The following is a 16,577-nucleotide window of genomic DNA, read 5'->3' on the forward strand; positions in this document are numbered from 1 at the left end:
TCCCACAAACAGCACTGAAATAAATAATCAGATCATCTGTTTTTTTTAGATGTTGGTTGAAGGATAAATGCTGGCCAGGACATTGGTAGTTAGCGATTTATTTACAGCTGTTTTATACATTTCACCTCTCTCCCTCTCTCTCTCTCTCTCTCTATCCCTCTCGTGTTCCCTCTCTCGCTCTCATTGTGAAAGTGTTTTTTTATTCATGTCTGAGTCTGGGAGCGCAGCACTCGAGGGGAAACACGTGACCTCCACGTGCACCTCTCCTCTTTGTACTGTCTTCCTGCACTGCACTACTCGGTTGAAGGGCTGATAGAAAGAAGTCTCCACCTTTCACACCTCCCTCCTTCCTTCTCAGCACTTGGATGACGTAGGGTTTGTGGAGCTCAGCTGCCCATGTCACAAAATAAAACAGTTACACCAAATTTTGGAATCAGGACTTTGAACAGCCAGGCTTCTCCATTACCCATTTGGGACAGAGCACATCAGAAACGTGTAGAAGTAAATATATAGGGAGTGATTCCACAATCCTGCACTCATCGGGAGCCTGAGTCAGAGACAGGACTAGAATACTGTAGCCCCCATGGTCTGACCTGCGCTCCCTATGAGTGAGGCTCCCAGCTGGGTGTGCGGGATTGGTGAGTTACCCCTATAATAGTGTATATTTATTTTAAAAAATTACTGGCCATTTTATTCCCGGTGTCTTTTGTCCATCTGCGATCAGTCAATCTGAAAACAGCAAAGATGGACTCTTGCAGGATACCTCCCTTTCAGACAGCGAGGGGAAAACAATAGTTTCAATGTTGTGAGTAGTAAGTGAGGAGGTTCCCCCAGTGGCTCTGCTGGTTAAGGCTTTGAGCAGTTGAGCCATACAAATGAGGACGGTCCCAGGTTGGATTCTTGGTCTGCGCTGCGTTGACAGGTGTGAACTGGGGCAGGGACCACCACATCGTCCCAAATTCAGGTTGGGGAAAATTGGCCAGGGTTCCTGCTCCTGATTGCTATCCAGGAAGCCCTGATGGAAAGTGCATGTGAATGGACATCAGAGAGGACAGGGCCAGGCTTGGCCATGATGTGCTCTATGGTCCGAGCAGCCTGCTAATCACTGACCACCTAGACTCACAGGGGAAGAATGACCACTTGGGCGAGTGAGGTAAGAGAGGGTACCAGCTACCCAAGGAACTGCGCTTCAGCGCCATCAGGAGAGGGTAAACCGTAATCGTAATCCAAGTGAAGCTGTACTCAGTTGAAATTTGTGTGGAAAGTAAAATAACAAAACATTTTTAATACATCTTAACCAGCAGAGAATTAATAATTCATGTGCACATCTTATCCAACATACATAACCTGGTTATAGTTGTGCATTTACAAGTTTTCTGAAATATTACTAATTAAATACACTGTGGTGCTTCAGCATTTTTATTAAATGTGGATTCATAATTTACATCAATGTGCCCGCTATGTTAATGATAACTATCGATCAGAGTCCTGCAGCTCATGGTTAGTCCACACTTCAAGAGCACCTTAGTTCGCCCTTCTTTTTCTGCCGATTATCTCCCCTCCTCAAGCTATTTGACTCCGCTGGGGTAAGGTTCCACCGATGCTCCATCCAAATGCCCACTTTTCGTGGCAAAACACCCAAGTGCTTGACTTCCACACACACATGCATTCCCAATCCTGGATAAGTTTTCCCCTCCCTAACGCAGGGGCACTTGAGGACAATTATGGAGGCCCAAATTAGATCAGCTAACTCAGGACACATTAGGGATTGAGGCTGGGTCCCTCCAGGTCTGTGTGGCTTAGCTACTCGCTGCCTTCAGTTATCAGGGGAACCAACAATCCCAGAGTTAAACCAGCTATGCAGACTCAATTGCCACACTCTCCCTTCACTGCTAGCTAGCTGCTGGATTCTTGGTTCTTTTACTGATTTTGATTGCCACACTTGTTTGTTTTTGCTCCTGTTCAATTGAAACTGGTTCAGACTTTACTCCCAAGTCAGCACAGAGATGTGAAAAGCTATCAACTGAACAAAATGACAGCAACAGCTGAGACAGAAATATCAGCTAGAACTTGGATCAAGGCAGGCCAGGAACTGCCAACACTTGGCCATGAAGCTCCCAGCTACATTAGGAAGCCAAGTGGACCAGTAACTACTACTCCTACTGGGCAATTGGGCTCCCTACTTAAATCAGGCAGCCAGATAGGCCAGGAAATGTGACACTAGGCCACTGGGAGACAGGATCTACCAACATCAAGCCTTTGGGAGGCCAGGATCTACCAACATCGAGCCACTGGGAGACCAGGATCTACCAACATCAAGCCTTTGGGAGACCAGGATCTACCAACATCAAGCCTTTGGGAGGCCAGGATCTACCAACATCGAGCCACTGGGAAACCAGGATCTACCAACATCAAGTCTTTGGGAGGCCAGGATCTACCAACATCAAGCCTTTGGGAGGCCAGGATCTACCAACATCGAGCCACTGGGAGACCAGGATCTACCAACATCAAGCCTTTGGGAGACCAGGATCTACCAACATCAAGCCTTTGGGAGGCCAGGATCTACCAACATCGAGCCACTGGGAAACCAGGATCTACCAACATCAAGTCTTTGGGAGGCCAGGATCTACCAACATCAAGCCTTTGGGAGGCCAGGATCTACCAACATCAAGTCTTTGGGAGGCCAGGATCTACCAACATCGAGCCACTGGGAGGTCAATGTAGTTTCAGCCGTGGCTCAGCGGTAGCACTCTCGCCTCTGAGCCAGAAAGTTGTGGGTTCAGGTCCCACTCTACAGACTTGAGTACAAAATCTAGGCTGACACTCAAGTGCAATATTGAGCGAGTGCTGCACTGTCGAGGTGCCGTTTTTTGGATGAGACGTTAAACTGAGGCCCCGTCTGCCCTCTCAGGTGGACGTAAAAGATTCAGTGGCACTATTTCGAAGAAGAGCAGGGAATTCTCCCTGGTGTCCTGGCCAATATTTATCCCTCAACCAACACCTAAAAACAGATTATCTGGTAATTGTCATATTGTTGTTTGTGGGTCCTTGCTTTGAGCAAATTGGTTGCCGTGTTTCCTAAATTACAACAGTGACTACACTTCAAAAGTACTTCATTGACAGTAAAGCGCTTTGGGACATCCTGAGGACGTGAAAGGTGCTATATAAATGCACGTCTTTCTTTTCTTTCTTTTATTAGTTGCTTTAAATTGGCCTTAGAGTCACCAAGTCCCAGCACCCGGTCCCACCCTAATGTAAACTTGCTGGATTCCCAAAGCCCGCCCTTTGGGAAGACCCTTCTTTATTAATTCAGACACCTGCGAGGCATCTACCCCACCCAGGAGGCCCAAATCCAATTACGGGCAGGGGGGATTAATCCTCTTATCAGCTGCTTCTGAATTATAGAAAGGCGTGCATTTATATAGCACCTTTCACGTCCTCAGGATGTCCCAAAGCACTTTACTGTCAATGAAGTACTTTTGAAGTGTAGTCACTGTTGTAATGTAGCAATCACTGCAACCAATTTGCTCAAAGCAAGGTCCCACAAACAGCAACGTGACAATTACCAGATGATCTGTTTTTAGGTGTTGGTTGAGGGATAAATATTGGCCAGGAAACCGGGGAGAATTCCCTGCTCTTCTTCGAAATAGTGCCACAGAATCATTTATGTCCACCTGAGAGGGCCTTGGTTTAACATCTCATCCAAAAAACTGCACATCCGACAATTATATGGAGTCACTGGCAGCCCGCTTGGGGGGAGGGGAGGAGGGGGGAATTAATCATTTCACAACTAGTGACTTGGCAACCTACCTCCAGTAGAGAGGAATCCAACTCAGTGAGTGCTGCAATTTCAGTTCAGGGACAGTCAAAAGTTAACTTTTTTTTAAACAGGATGTAACTGAATGGACCTCAATCTTTCAAAGGAATAGTTAATGTGTTAACCTATCTCCCCCCCAGACCCCCAAAGATGCTGTCTCGTGCTGGGAATGGTTTGGTTCCAGATGCACTGGCCATCCTTGCCCATTCGTGTGTGAGCCCAGACAGTGAGTGTTGGCAGGCTATTTGACTATGAATGTTATCACAGAGCAGCTTGCTGTACGCCTGCTGTGCAAACACACACTTTCCAGGAGGGGGCATTGAATAGTGATGAGGGGCAGGAACCCTGGCTGAGGGCTGTATTCCTCTCCCTAGCCCAGGGATGCTGAAGGCAGTTACAGCTCCCCTCAATACTCCACTCAGACTAAAATCTGCTAATTTAGCACAGGCCACCCATTGAACCCCAGGGCTTTCCTGGTCTGCAAAATTCAGTATCTTAATTTACCCACTGACCCATCAGAGGAGCAGAGAATATTTTTGAGGATTTATTTTAAGCAAAGGCTGACTATGTCTGTGAAGCTGTTGACAGCTCTGCCCCATTTCCTGGAGTCTGTTGGTTACAAAACATTTAAAACCATCATCATGGGGTAGAGGGAGGTTATAATAACAGACTTTGAAACCAAGAGAGCTGCTGTCAATCATTTCTCTCCATGTTGTGTGTGATGAGCCTCCAAGGTATCTCAAAGCTTCAGCCATCTATTTGTAGAGAAAGATAGTGCAAGAGATGGACAGAAAGAGAAAGAGTGCAAGGAAGAGGCAGGGAGTAAGCAAGTAGCTCAAATATATGGAACTCATTTTCACTGAGGGAAAGAGAGACAGTGAGAGTGAGAGAGAGAGAGATGGAGAGAGGAAGAAAGATGGACAGAGGAAGAGAAAGTGGTGGATGGGTAATGCAGATACATCAGATACTAGCAAGTGAGGCTGAAGTCTGGGCTTCTTTAAGTTGATGAGTCAATGTTTGTTTTTTTGTTGTGAAACAATCACTGATGTCAGTCAGTGGGGATTCAGTGATTCTCACCATCATCTCTGGTTTTCAAGGACTTCCTTCACCACTGCTAATTGATGCTTTTAACAGAATTTTAGCTTTCTCTCATCAAGGTGAGGAATGTTAATACCACGAACAGCAAATTTTCCAACTCAGGCACCGACTCAGTATCAAGCACTTCCAGGTCAGAAACAACAAAGGTTAGATACAGAGTGAGGCTCCCTTTAAACTGCTCCATTAATGTCCCTTAGCCCCAACCTCAGAAGAGTGTTTTTGAACCAGTATGACTTCAATTTCCCACAGCCATCGCTGTTCAATTGCTAGTTTAGTGCCAATTACTGATGAACTTTGGAAGAGTTTTGAGATGTGGACCCACACTCACTAGAAACAGGGCAGATGCTGCCTCAAAATTAGGACTGCTGTAATCACTGCAGGGAGATGACTTTCAGTCTGGACTGCATTCGAAACTGGGCTGATGAAGTGAATGGCCAGAGTACAAACCCAATGTGCCAGTGGTTTCTGCACCGTCCCCTCTCACCCACAAATACTTCACTGATGACCATCACTTACCTTCCGGTCCTGATGAAACGTCATCCTGTCTTTTCCCTGTCATCTGTTGTGTATTTCCAGCATTTTCTGTTTTTATTTACCTTTCTGTGTTGCTCATAATTCCTTATAAAATCCCGCAGCTGTTCCTCTCGGCTCTCAAGCGTTGCGTACAGCTCCTGCATTTGGTTTACCAGGTCGGCCTTCTCTGCTTTTAATCGTTTGCGGTCTGTCTTCATGGCTGTTGGGATAAAAGGAGGGCAATTAGGTTCTTGCTGTGACCAACACACAAGAGCGATGACTGATCTGGTCTGTTAGGAGTGCTGAGTTCATTTTCACTGACAGAGGTCTATAAGCAGGCCTCAGTGTGTAGTGTGGGGAAAGAACCTAGAAAAGGGACAAGGCAGTTATTTTGATTTAGTGTGAAAACGGGCTGGGTTCAGGTTGGACGCCCGAATTACACTCGGTCCAATTTTATGCTCTATTGACGTCAATGGAGCCGAAACTCAGGTGGGCTGTAAATCAGGTGCCCGACCCCAACCCGCCGGGCAGGGTAGGTTAAAGCGGGACTAGAGTTACGCGCACACGCACACATATACATCAATATACACAAGCATATACACACACATACGTATATACACACACATATGTATATGCACACACATACGTATATGCACACACATACGTATATGCACACATGTATACACGCACATATATATATATACATACATACATACGTATACATGCACACACACATAACACACACACAGCAACATTTGAATAGCAACAACCATAGAACCGTAGAAGTTCACATAGAAACATAGAAAATAGGAGCAGGAGTAGGCCATTTGGCCCTTCGAGCCATTCAATATGATCATGGCTGATCCTCTATCTCAATACCATATTCCTGCTCTCTCCCCATACCCCTTTGTGTCTAGAAATCTATCTATCTCCTTCTTAAATATAAGAGTTATACGGCACGGATAGAGGCCCTTTGGCCCATCGTGTCCGCGCCGGCCATCAAGCCCTGTCTACTCTAATCCCATATTCCAGCATTTGGTCCGTAGCCTTGTATGCTATGGCATTTCAAGTGCTCATCCAAATGCTTCTTGAATGTTGTGAGGGTTCCTGCCTCCACAACCCTTTCAGGCAGTGAGTTCCAGACTCCAACCACCCTCTGGGTGAAAAAGTTCTTTCTCAAATCCCCTCTAAACCTCCCGCCTTTTACCTTGAATCTATGTCCCCTTGTTATAGAACCCTCAAAGAAGGGAAAAAGCTCCTTAGTATCTATCCTATCTGTGCCCCTCATAATTTTGTACACCTCAATCATGTCCCCCCTCAGCCTCCTCAGTGACTTGGCCTCCACAGCCTCCTGTGGTAGAGAATTCCACAGGCTCGCCACCCTCTGAGTGAAGAAATTTCTCCTCATCTCAGTCCTAAATGCCCTACCCCGTATCCTGAGACCCCTTATTCTGGACCACCCCCCCAGCCAGGCGAAACATCCTCCCTGCATCCAGTCTGTCTAGCCCTGTCAGAATTTTATATGTTTCAATCAGATCCCCTCTCATTCTTCTAAACTCGAGTGAATACAGGCCGAGTCGACCCAACCTCTCCTCATATGACAGTCCTGCCATCCCAGGAATCAGTCTGGTGAACCTTCGCTGCAGTACAGGAAGCCATTCGACCCATCAATTCTGTGCTGGCTTTCCGCCAGAGCAATTCAAAACTAATTCCATTTCGCTGTTCTCTTCCCACAGCCCTGTACCATTTTTCTACTTCATATATTTATCAACTTTTCCCTTAAAAGTTGCAATAGTCTCTGCTACTTATACAAGCAATCTTCAGTGTGAGAGCGCTTTCTAACTTCTGTTTGTACTGGAGGATTGGAAATGGCTGTTTCGAGCGCTGTTGTCTCATCCCCAGATTGGAACATCAAGATCAGTTAGTAGCAGCAGCTTGAGAAAAATAAAAACTAATGGGGACAGGGATTTAAATGTCATATGTGGCCACAGGCTTCATGGTACGTGCGAATGTGGCCAACAAAGACAAAAAGCCTAGATATGCTTGTTCTATTTCTTATTACCCTCGACCACTTCTTTCACCAAAAAAACTATCCAGCTCCCCACTCGCTATCACCCGTTTTACACTGTCGCACAAAGCCAAGAACTACCCCTCTGTGCGAAATAGTTCAATCTAAACGGTCTGTGCACCGTCCCTCTTCACAGCTTGAGTCAATGGCCCCTGGTTACAGACTGCGTGGTTACATCAAGTATATTATTAGAGTTCAGTTTGTCTGTACTCCTCAGAGTCTGGGGCTCTTTTGGCCCATTAAAACTAATCACACATTCAGGGCATATGGTTTCCTGTACACAGGTGATTAAGAACATATGACTGTGTAACTGAGGCTGGCTGGAGGGGAGGGGGGGGAAGGTGGGAATGGGAGGGTAGGAAGTGAAGCAAATAAACAGACGGTGATTCATCTGCACACACCTCATGCAAGCAAAAGCTCGGGACAAATTTAGCTGTTCAATCCTCGCGCGTTCGATTCCACATCGAGCATGAAAAATTACACCCCCTCCCCCGCCACCGACATTTATAAGTACTGGTTAGCGTTGAGCTAGCGGACAGGTTGACAGATAGCTGGAGATGTTTGGGCCACCGAGGCGATATCTTCCCATTTACAATTCATACAGCATCGCAGCACAGTCAGAGCCCTGTCGCAAGGTCACCCGCGATCTCTGCTCGACATCAGAGCAAAGCTTCAGAATGACAAGGGAATCCCAGTGGGACTCTGGCAATCGCCGTGGGGAAGAGGCAAATTCAATCGCCCAACGGTTTCATGCGAACTTTCTCACAAGGAAGAATTTTCCACTCCATCTTTCCGGTGCTCTCACTGAACTCCTTTCACATTAAAAAAAATGGTCCAGGGCAGCTCAAACGGAGCCTCTGCGAGCCGCACTCTCTCATTTATTTTTCTTCTAGCTGCCACTCCGAGTCCAGACCAGAGATCTGTGATTCCCGTTGGCAAAAAGGAGAGATTTTGCGATTTTAGGGTTAACCAGAGGTCTGACAGCAGCTCACCAGCCCAGGAAAATGTCTGTATCCAGAGGTCGGGTCATTAATATTAAAGATTTCTGTCCCAAGGGTCTGCCCAGTGTCTGTCAGGATCAGCACTGCATCAAATATAAAAACACTTCATTCGCTGTATTGGTTAACGTTGCACGAGAGGGAAAAATTCAGGCCAGCCAATTCACTTAACTTTGTGTATACAATGCATTCACCCCTTTAAATTGCTCCCACACCAGTAACAGACCTGTACCCACCAGCACTGTACCCCAGGGTTACACAGCGACAGGCCTGTACCCACCAGTACTGTACCCCAGTGTTACACAGCGACAGGCCTGTACCCACCAGCACTGTACCCCAGTGTTACACAGCAACAGGCCTGTACCCACCAGTACTGTACCCCAGTGTTACAGTGACAGGCCTGTACCCACCAGTACTGTACCCCAGTGTTACACAGCGACAGGCCTGTACCCACCAGCACTGTACCCCAGTGTTACACAGCAACAGGCCTGTACCCACCAGTACTGTACCCCAGTGTTACAGTGACAGGCCTGTACCCACCAGTACTGTACCCCAGTGTTACACAGCAACAGGCCTGTACCCACCAGTACTGTACCCCAGTGTTACACAGCAACAGGCCTGTACCCACCAGTACTGTACCCCAGGGTTACACAGTGACAGACCTGTACCCACCAGCACTGTACCCCAGGGTTACACAGCAACAGGCCTGTACCCACCAGCACTGTACCCCAGGGTTACACAGTGACAGACCTGTACCCACCAGCACTGTACCCCAGTGTTACACAGCAACAGGCCTGTACCCACCAGTACTGTACCACAGTGTTACACAGTGACAGACCTGTACCCACCAGCACTGTACCCCAGTGTTACACAGCAACAGGCCTGTACCCACCAGCACTGTACCCCAGGGTTACACAGTGACAGACCTGTACCCACCAGCACTGTACCCCAGGGTTACACAGCGACAGGCCTGTACCCACCAGCACTGTACCCCAGGGTTACACAGTGACAGACCTGTACCCACCAGCACTGTACCCCAGTGTTACACAGCAACAGGCCTGTACCCACCAGTACTGTACCACAGTGTTACACAGTGACAGACCTGTACCCACCAGCACTGTACCCCAGTGTTACACAGCAACAGGACTGTACCCACCAGCACTGTACCCCAGGGTTACACAGTGACAGACCTGTACCCACCAGCACTGTACCCCAGGGTTACACAGCGACAGGCCTGTACCCACCAGTACTGTACCCCAGTGTTACACAGTGACAGGCCTGTACCCACCAGTACTGTACCCCAGTGTTACATAGTGACAGACCTGTACCCACTAACTCTTCACCCTAATGTTATTCAGATCAAACTGTTCTCTCCAGACACAGCCCAAGTTTGGAAGATCACTGTCGGGTCAATGTTAAAATATGTGCTCCTGATGCAGAGCTCTGTGCAACGGGAGTGTCTACTGGGAATTTGGCCGGATAGGTCGGTGTGTCCTGCACAATTTTCTGTCCATTAAAAGGAATGGATGGAAAATTGTGTGGGATGCTTTAACCTCTATCCCCAATTCCGAATAAACATTCTTGTCATGTGAAGCTCTACAGGAGTGCAAATCTGCAAAATGATTCGAATATATAACCACCCTGCTGGGTGCTTCTTCACAGTTCAAATGAGCCCAAGATGAAAATTTCACTCACCCGCCGTTACACTGAGGTCCTAGTGATACCCCTGCACTTATATCTTTATTTACAGATCCATGTTATCGTCCGCCTACCTCATTTCCTGGAGGTCTATCTTGGAGAGTAGTGCACTAAACCATGGGCCTTCTGGTAACACCAACACCAGCACCACTATCCAGACCACCCCAGATGCTGTGTGTTTCTCTCTCTCTCTCTCTCTCTCTCTATCAGTGCCACATTCCTTGAGATTTGCCACGTTGGAGCTGTGGGGTCTGAATGTTCGGTCACTCTCATTCACTCTCTTTACAAACAACTCGGAAGGTCTAAAGGATGAAGGCGGATTCCTAGGCAGCTATTCCTAGTGCACTCCACGACACCATCAACATTCCTCCGCCTTTGAACTGTTAGGGTTCTGTGAACACTGAGAACGGCTTAAGATGTGGTGCCACAGCCCCAGAAACAGTCACAAGCTTAATGAAGCAGTGTCACACGTTGGGCCCGATTCCAGAATCTTTCCAATGTGTAAAGGCTTTTAATTGTTAAGGTTTGGTAAATCTTGTGCTTGTTGATGGGGTTGGGGTAAATGCCAGTGCTGACCAAGGAGCAGTTTCCATTTTTTTGGCTTAGAATAGTCATTCAGACATTAGGCCACCATGTAGGCAAATACGGCAGCCATTTTGTAAACAACAGAGAGACAAATGACCAGTTAATCCACAGAATCAGACAGAAAAACGCCCTGTTCTTTGAGTACTTCTATGGAATCTTTAACATTAACCAGAACAGAAACAGACGGCCTTGGTTTAATATTCTATAAGTTATAAGCAAGCCATAAATATTGAATATGTTGGGATGTGGAGTGTACCAATGCAGCACACTTTCATGGGAACCATCTGCATTTTATGGGGACAATCAGCCTTTTGGACTCGGTCACTGCTTGTGCTATGTTTGCAGCAAAGCAGTCAGCCAGCGCTGTTCCCAGGTGCTCTACCTGAAGCTGCTGGTCTGGGAGACTGAAAGTCTGCTACATGCTGTGGGCAGGGGTTCCTGATCTTGCAAAACTATCACATTGGGCTTGTGCCCAGCAATCATCTGAGCCAGGCTGAGTGAAGAGCAGGTGTTCACCCCTCAGGGGAGGAGAGAATTCATTAGTGAGATTCAAGTCATCTGGGGCCTGTTCTGACCAAATCTACGTGAGCAGCTCAGAGCCACTTCCACGCTGTTGAGAGTGGGCGCACAGGTCTCTCTCTGTCAAGGGCAGGTGAGTGGGTGCCTCACTATCGAAGGTTGGCGTGGGAGTATCTCACTGTTGACGGTGGGAGTGAGGGTCAATCACTGTCAAAGGTGGGAGTGAGAGTCTCTCACTATCGTGGGTGGGAGTGAGGGTCTCTTACTGTAAAGGGTGGGAGTGTGGGTCTATCACTGTTGAGGGTGGGGGTGTGAGGGTCTATCACTGTCGAGCGAGGGAGTGAGGGTCTCTTGCTTTCATGTGGGCCAGCCGGTTAGGTTCCCACTGATGGTGCTAGTTCACAAAATCGGCTGTCAACATATAGCATCCCATCAAGAAATAAATGACCCGACCTTTGGGTGTCCAAAACTATCATGGTTCTCAAGGGCGGGATTTCCTCCCTTTTACTAAGCGGGATCTGATTAGGAGCAGCAGTGGGCAGAAAAAGTCTTGGCTCTCCGTTTAACTGGCACCTCCCTGCGGCCACGCTCTGTAATGTAAAAGGCCCGTGATCTGGCGGGTGGGTCAAGCTGAAGCCTTTCATGTCATCTACTTTATATTGCCATGGTGACATAAGTCTGACAACAGTCATCAATCATCCTGCAAAGCTGCAATCACACTGAATGATACTGACCTGACATCAGCACTGGGAACCTCACTAAATGGTGCAAGAAGTAGAGTGGCAGAGGGGTTTAGGGAGGGAGTTCCGGAGAGTAGTACTGAGGTGGCTGAAGAGTCTGCCACCAATGGTGGGCAAAGGAAGGGCAGAGTCAGAGCACTGAGAGATGAGGGAGGGGACATGTGGCAGGAAAAGGTTGCAGAGATAGGGTCGGTAACGCTCAGGATGGATTTGAAGACAACAAGAAGGATTTGGACTTCAATTGAATTTCAGTCAAGAACAGACTAACCAGTAAACCTCTCCACAAATCTGCAAATAGAGAAGGATGAGTCAAGATGGCCAAATGGCCTTTCCTCTTCCCTGACCTTCCTTAACTAAATAGTCATCACTGCAGAATTAATCAGGTGCCCGAGAGATCGTCTCTCACAAAAGGAATGGTCCTTTATTCGGAGACAGTCACTTGACTGGCAAAATTTTCTGCCTCATTAAGATCACCTCAACTGTGACTATTCTTACACAATTTATCATGACCTTCTGAAGGTTTGAGCTTTCGCGCCAGCCCCTGAAGGGCGTCAGTGGCGAAGGATCCGTACCAGGCTGCCATCTGAACCCCTCACTTAGAGAGATTTGTGTGACCGGTCCATCTGTGGATCTAATATGTAAAGGTACTGACCCATACAGGCCCGAAGGTCACAGGTTCCATCCTGGCCACGTGCCTAGTTAACTAGTCTCAGCTGAGGCAATGTTTGGAGCACTATTATTAGCCTCAGTGCCCTTGGGCTAGGAAGGAAAGCAAATCAGCCGTGGTTCATGCTCTTGATTGCTTTTCAGTGGCTCCTCCTGTAGGCAAGTGCATGTGTGTGGTCGTCGGCTGAGGACAGGTTCAGGAGCAGCTGGAGAGCGGATTCTATGGGCTCTGGGGACTCTCCAGTACTTTGCCCAAGTGACTATTCATGTGGGAGCTAAAACAGCGAGTGCTGGGAGGCTGTTCAACCATAGGAGACTAACCGGCGAGCCTGATCCTTTCTTCACCTGCTATGCACAAGTGTATTTTACAGTATTTTACAGCAGCGTCAATGGATAGCAGAAGCTTGAACCCTGGCTAATTTTCCCCCTCTCCGGTCCAGGCACATTGAGGCCACTTTCAGCATCTCTCCTGTCACCCAGGCTGAGACCAGCAGGCCCAGAATGGAACCTGGGCCTTTTTGGGGCTGTGTGGTTCAGTGCCATACCAGGCTGTCAGGGGCCTGGATATTCCAGCAATGCACGCACCCTGAATGGGCATCACAAGGCCTTAAAATTTAAGCCCTGGACATGGATGAGACAATCTTCAAAGATAACTGACATTTAAGCTTCATATTGTGAATATGTCTTTGCTATACTGAAAAAGTCAATGGCCCTCAGCCTGTCCATTAAGTGTTCTGGATAGTGTTACACTAATTCAGGGCTTGACTTGACTCAGTTCAATGCACCTTGGGCCTACTTATCCACACAAGCCCAATGCACATGCCTACTGCTTGAAGGTCCCTGTTGTTCATCAAAAGATACTTTTCAATAAAAAATAAAAACCCTCCTGACAGTGATTACAACTCCAGCTCGGTCATAAAAGGACTGGTAGGTCACCACATCAATTCCAATTTCAACGGGAAAAAAAAATCCATTCAAGCATGACCTTTCAACTCTGACCACCCTCCATTTGAGGCTAGCTAGATTTTCACTTCCCCCATTTGTCAAACGCCCCAATATCAATGAGCTCAGGGAAAATTAAATTACCTGAAGTGAGAACTTTTAATATTCGCGTCTCAAAGGTCTGGGAATTGATTTCAACAAAATGGAACCATTAATCCAGACTCTATTCTTGCTGCAAGACAAGCAAACTGAGCGAGTAATCATTCAGCACTGCGACTGTAACAGGAATCACATCGACCGCCGTCACACTGGGGCACCTCACTAAATAGTTTTTGCACCAAAAACGAGGACCAAACACCATCCATTTGGTGGGTCCGGTTTTATTTAGAATTCACCCCACACCCCGGATTGTTCTTTTACATGAAAGGTTTTGCACTAGTGACTACAGCAGTGAACCCAGCTCCCCTCACAGTGGCTGGAATTTGATGAGATTGCTGGGCTGAGAATTGAACGGCCTGTGACAAATACACAAAGGGTTTCTCTCCATCTTTTCCAGCCAATTTTTCGCCCTCAACCTTCTGCTGGTCCCTTGCTCGTTACTTTTTGCTGGGGTTTGGTTCCAGAGGCCCAAGGGACCCTGCGATATCTCGGCCAAGTGGGCTTGTTGGGGGAGATGAAAATAGTCCCGTTGGGTCACGAGACAAAATCTCAAAGGCGGAAGCAGGCTGGGTGGTCTTCCCTCCTTCATTTGGATATTCTCCAAAGCATTCAATCAAAGCTGCTATGTTTACATTTGTGGTGCAAGAGATACCAAATGAGTTTAAAAAAGCACTGAACACACTGACCCACACACCCGGGAAACCCGAGGTATAAATCTTGCCGTTTCATGTATATTTGTTTCCATTGGTCTCTCCTGAAGGCGCTGACTCACGTTAGGGCACCGTATACAGTGAAAGAAAGAATTTGCATTTATATAGCGCCTTTTGCAGCCTCAAGATGTTCCAAAGTGCTTTACAGCTTGAATGAAGTACTACTGAGGTGTAGTCACTGTTGTAACGTAGGAAACACGGCAAAGTCCCACAAACAGCAACGTGATAATGACCAGATAATTTGTTTTAGTGATGCTGGTTGAGGGATAAATATTGGCCAGGACACTGGGGAGAACTCCCCTGCTCTTCTTGGAAATAGTGCCATGGGATCTTTTATGTCCACCTGAGAGGGCAGATGGTTTAATGTCTCATCCGAAAGATGACACCTCCAATGGTGCAGCACTCCCTCAGTACTGCACTGGAGTGTCAGCCTAGATTTTTGTGCTCAAGTCTCTGGAGTGGGACTTGAATCCATGACTTTCTGACTCAGAGGTGAGAGTGCTCCAGTATCTCGTCCAAGTGCCCAGTCCTCATATGTAAGTTGAGTCAGTGAGTGGTTGCAAACTATTAAACCATGGAGGGCATCACAGCTGAGCCCAATCGTGACTTCATCTAACATCTGCACCCAGGCACTCTCCATCAGGGGGTCACTGGATAGCAATCAGGAACCGAGTTTGCTTCTTTCTAACCCGGGGGCACTGAGGCTAACTGCAGCACCCCATTTTCCACCCCAGCTGGGATCAGCTAACTCAGCACAGATGGGGATTTTGGTGGTGTTGGTTGAGGGAGGAATGTTAGTCTCGGGACTCTGCCTGGGTGGGGTATTTGGCCATATCACAAACATACGAAAATGTCGGGCAGGAAAAGACCAGCTGGTCCATCAAGCCTGTCCCACACACCATAATGCCTGGAGCATGCTGATTAGACACTTCCATCCAATCTCCAGGGAGAGACAAAATAGCACCTTCCTAGTCAGTTAAGTTTCATAGTCAACGTGATCTCCTGGGGTGGGGGGGAAGCTGAGAGGAATTTTCTAGACTTTTTTTCCCCTTATTGGTCCAGGGTTTTTTTTCCCTCTTATTTTGTCTCTCCCTGGAGATTATATGGCCACATAGGAAGTGTCCAGTCAGGATGCTCCAGGCACTATGGTGTGTGGGACAGGCTTGTTGGACCAGCTGGTCTTTTCCTGCCCGACATTTTTGTATGTTTGTGATATGGCCCAATACCCAACCCGAGACTAACATTCCTCCCTCAACCAACACCACCAAAAAACAATTTAACTCATTTCTATTTATAGGATGTTGCCGACACAGAATGGCTGAGGTAAACAACAGTCACTGTCCTTCAAAATAATTCATGTCAAGTGTTTTGAGACGTTTTGATGGGATAAGGCGCTAAAATGTGAGGAATCTTCACTCCCTTACACTGAATGAAATCTCTCCACAGGGCACAGTCTCACTTACTGCACCTCAAGTGGAGAAAGATAACATCTCTTTATTTATAATGAATAATTCTGCGCGGAGATCTCAGGGGTAGACCGATTTGTCCTCGTGATGGCTGAATTTCATTACAAAAACAGACATTAAATGTTGCAATTTGTGAAAATGTATTTTCCTTATGAAATTTTTATTCGATAAGATTTCCATTCCTCTCCTCACAGTGGAACTCCATTAGAAAAAGTCATCCCTGAGTAAGTTAGAGTCTGTCCATAATACTAATACATGTGCACAGTGTACTCTGTTCATCATTAGTGAACCAGGGTCTTCATAAATATTCAAACTAATGAATCTAAAATATACATGAATAATTTTTGCTAGTCTCCCAAAGCTGGATGTCATAAAAATAACACGGGTTTAACGTTCAGCCATGTTATACTCATACTTTGTCTTCCCTAATTTGTCCCCCTTCCCGACTCCTGCTTTGGGTGCCTTATCTAAGTGATCATTCCTCACCAGAGCCGAGATCATGGGCGACGTGGGCGATTCGGCCGTTGGAGGGCATCGCAGCCAAGCCCGTCTGCAGTAACACCGTACAAGAGCTGAGCTGCGTCAATGAGCGTGACTG

General features: G+C 47.2%; 1 protein-coding gene across 4 annotated transcripts in view; it reads right to left on the reverse strand.

The window, feature by feature from the left end:
• Nucleotides 1-16,577, reverse strand: part of LOC137301143 (kazrin-like) — a 656,751-nt gene that overhangs the window by 101,287 nt on the left and 538,887 nt on the right. For all 4 annotated transcript variants that reach the window (XM_067970588.1, XM_067970590.1, XM_067970592.1 and 1 more), the window contains one exon: nucleotides 5,512-5,648. In XM_067970588.1, coding sequence (XP_067826689.1) covers nucleotides 5,512-5,648 — 137 coding nt within the window. The remainder of the gene's footprint in view (nucleotides 1-5,511; nucleotides 5,649-16,577) is intronic.

This window comes from Heptranchias perlo, chromosome 32, assembly GCF_035084215.1.
Source record: "Heptranchias perlo isolate sHepPer1 chromosome 32, sHepPer1.hap1, whole genome shotgun sequence".
Taxonomy (NCBI): Eukaryota; Metazoa; Chordata; class Chondrichthyes; order Hexanchiformes; family Hexanchidae; genus Heptranchias; species Heptranchias perlo.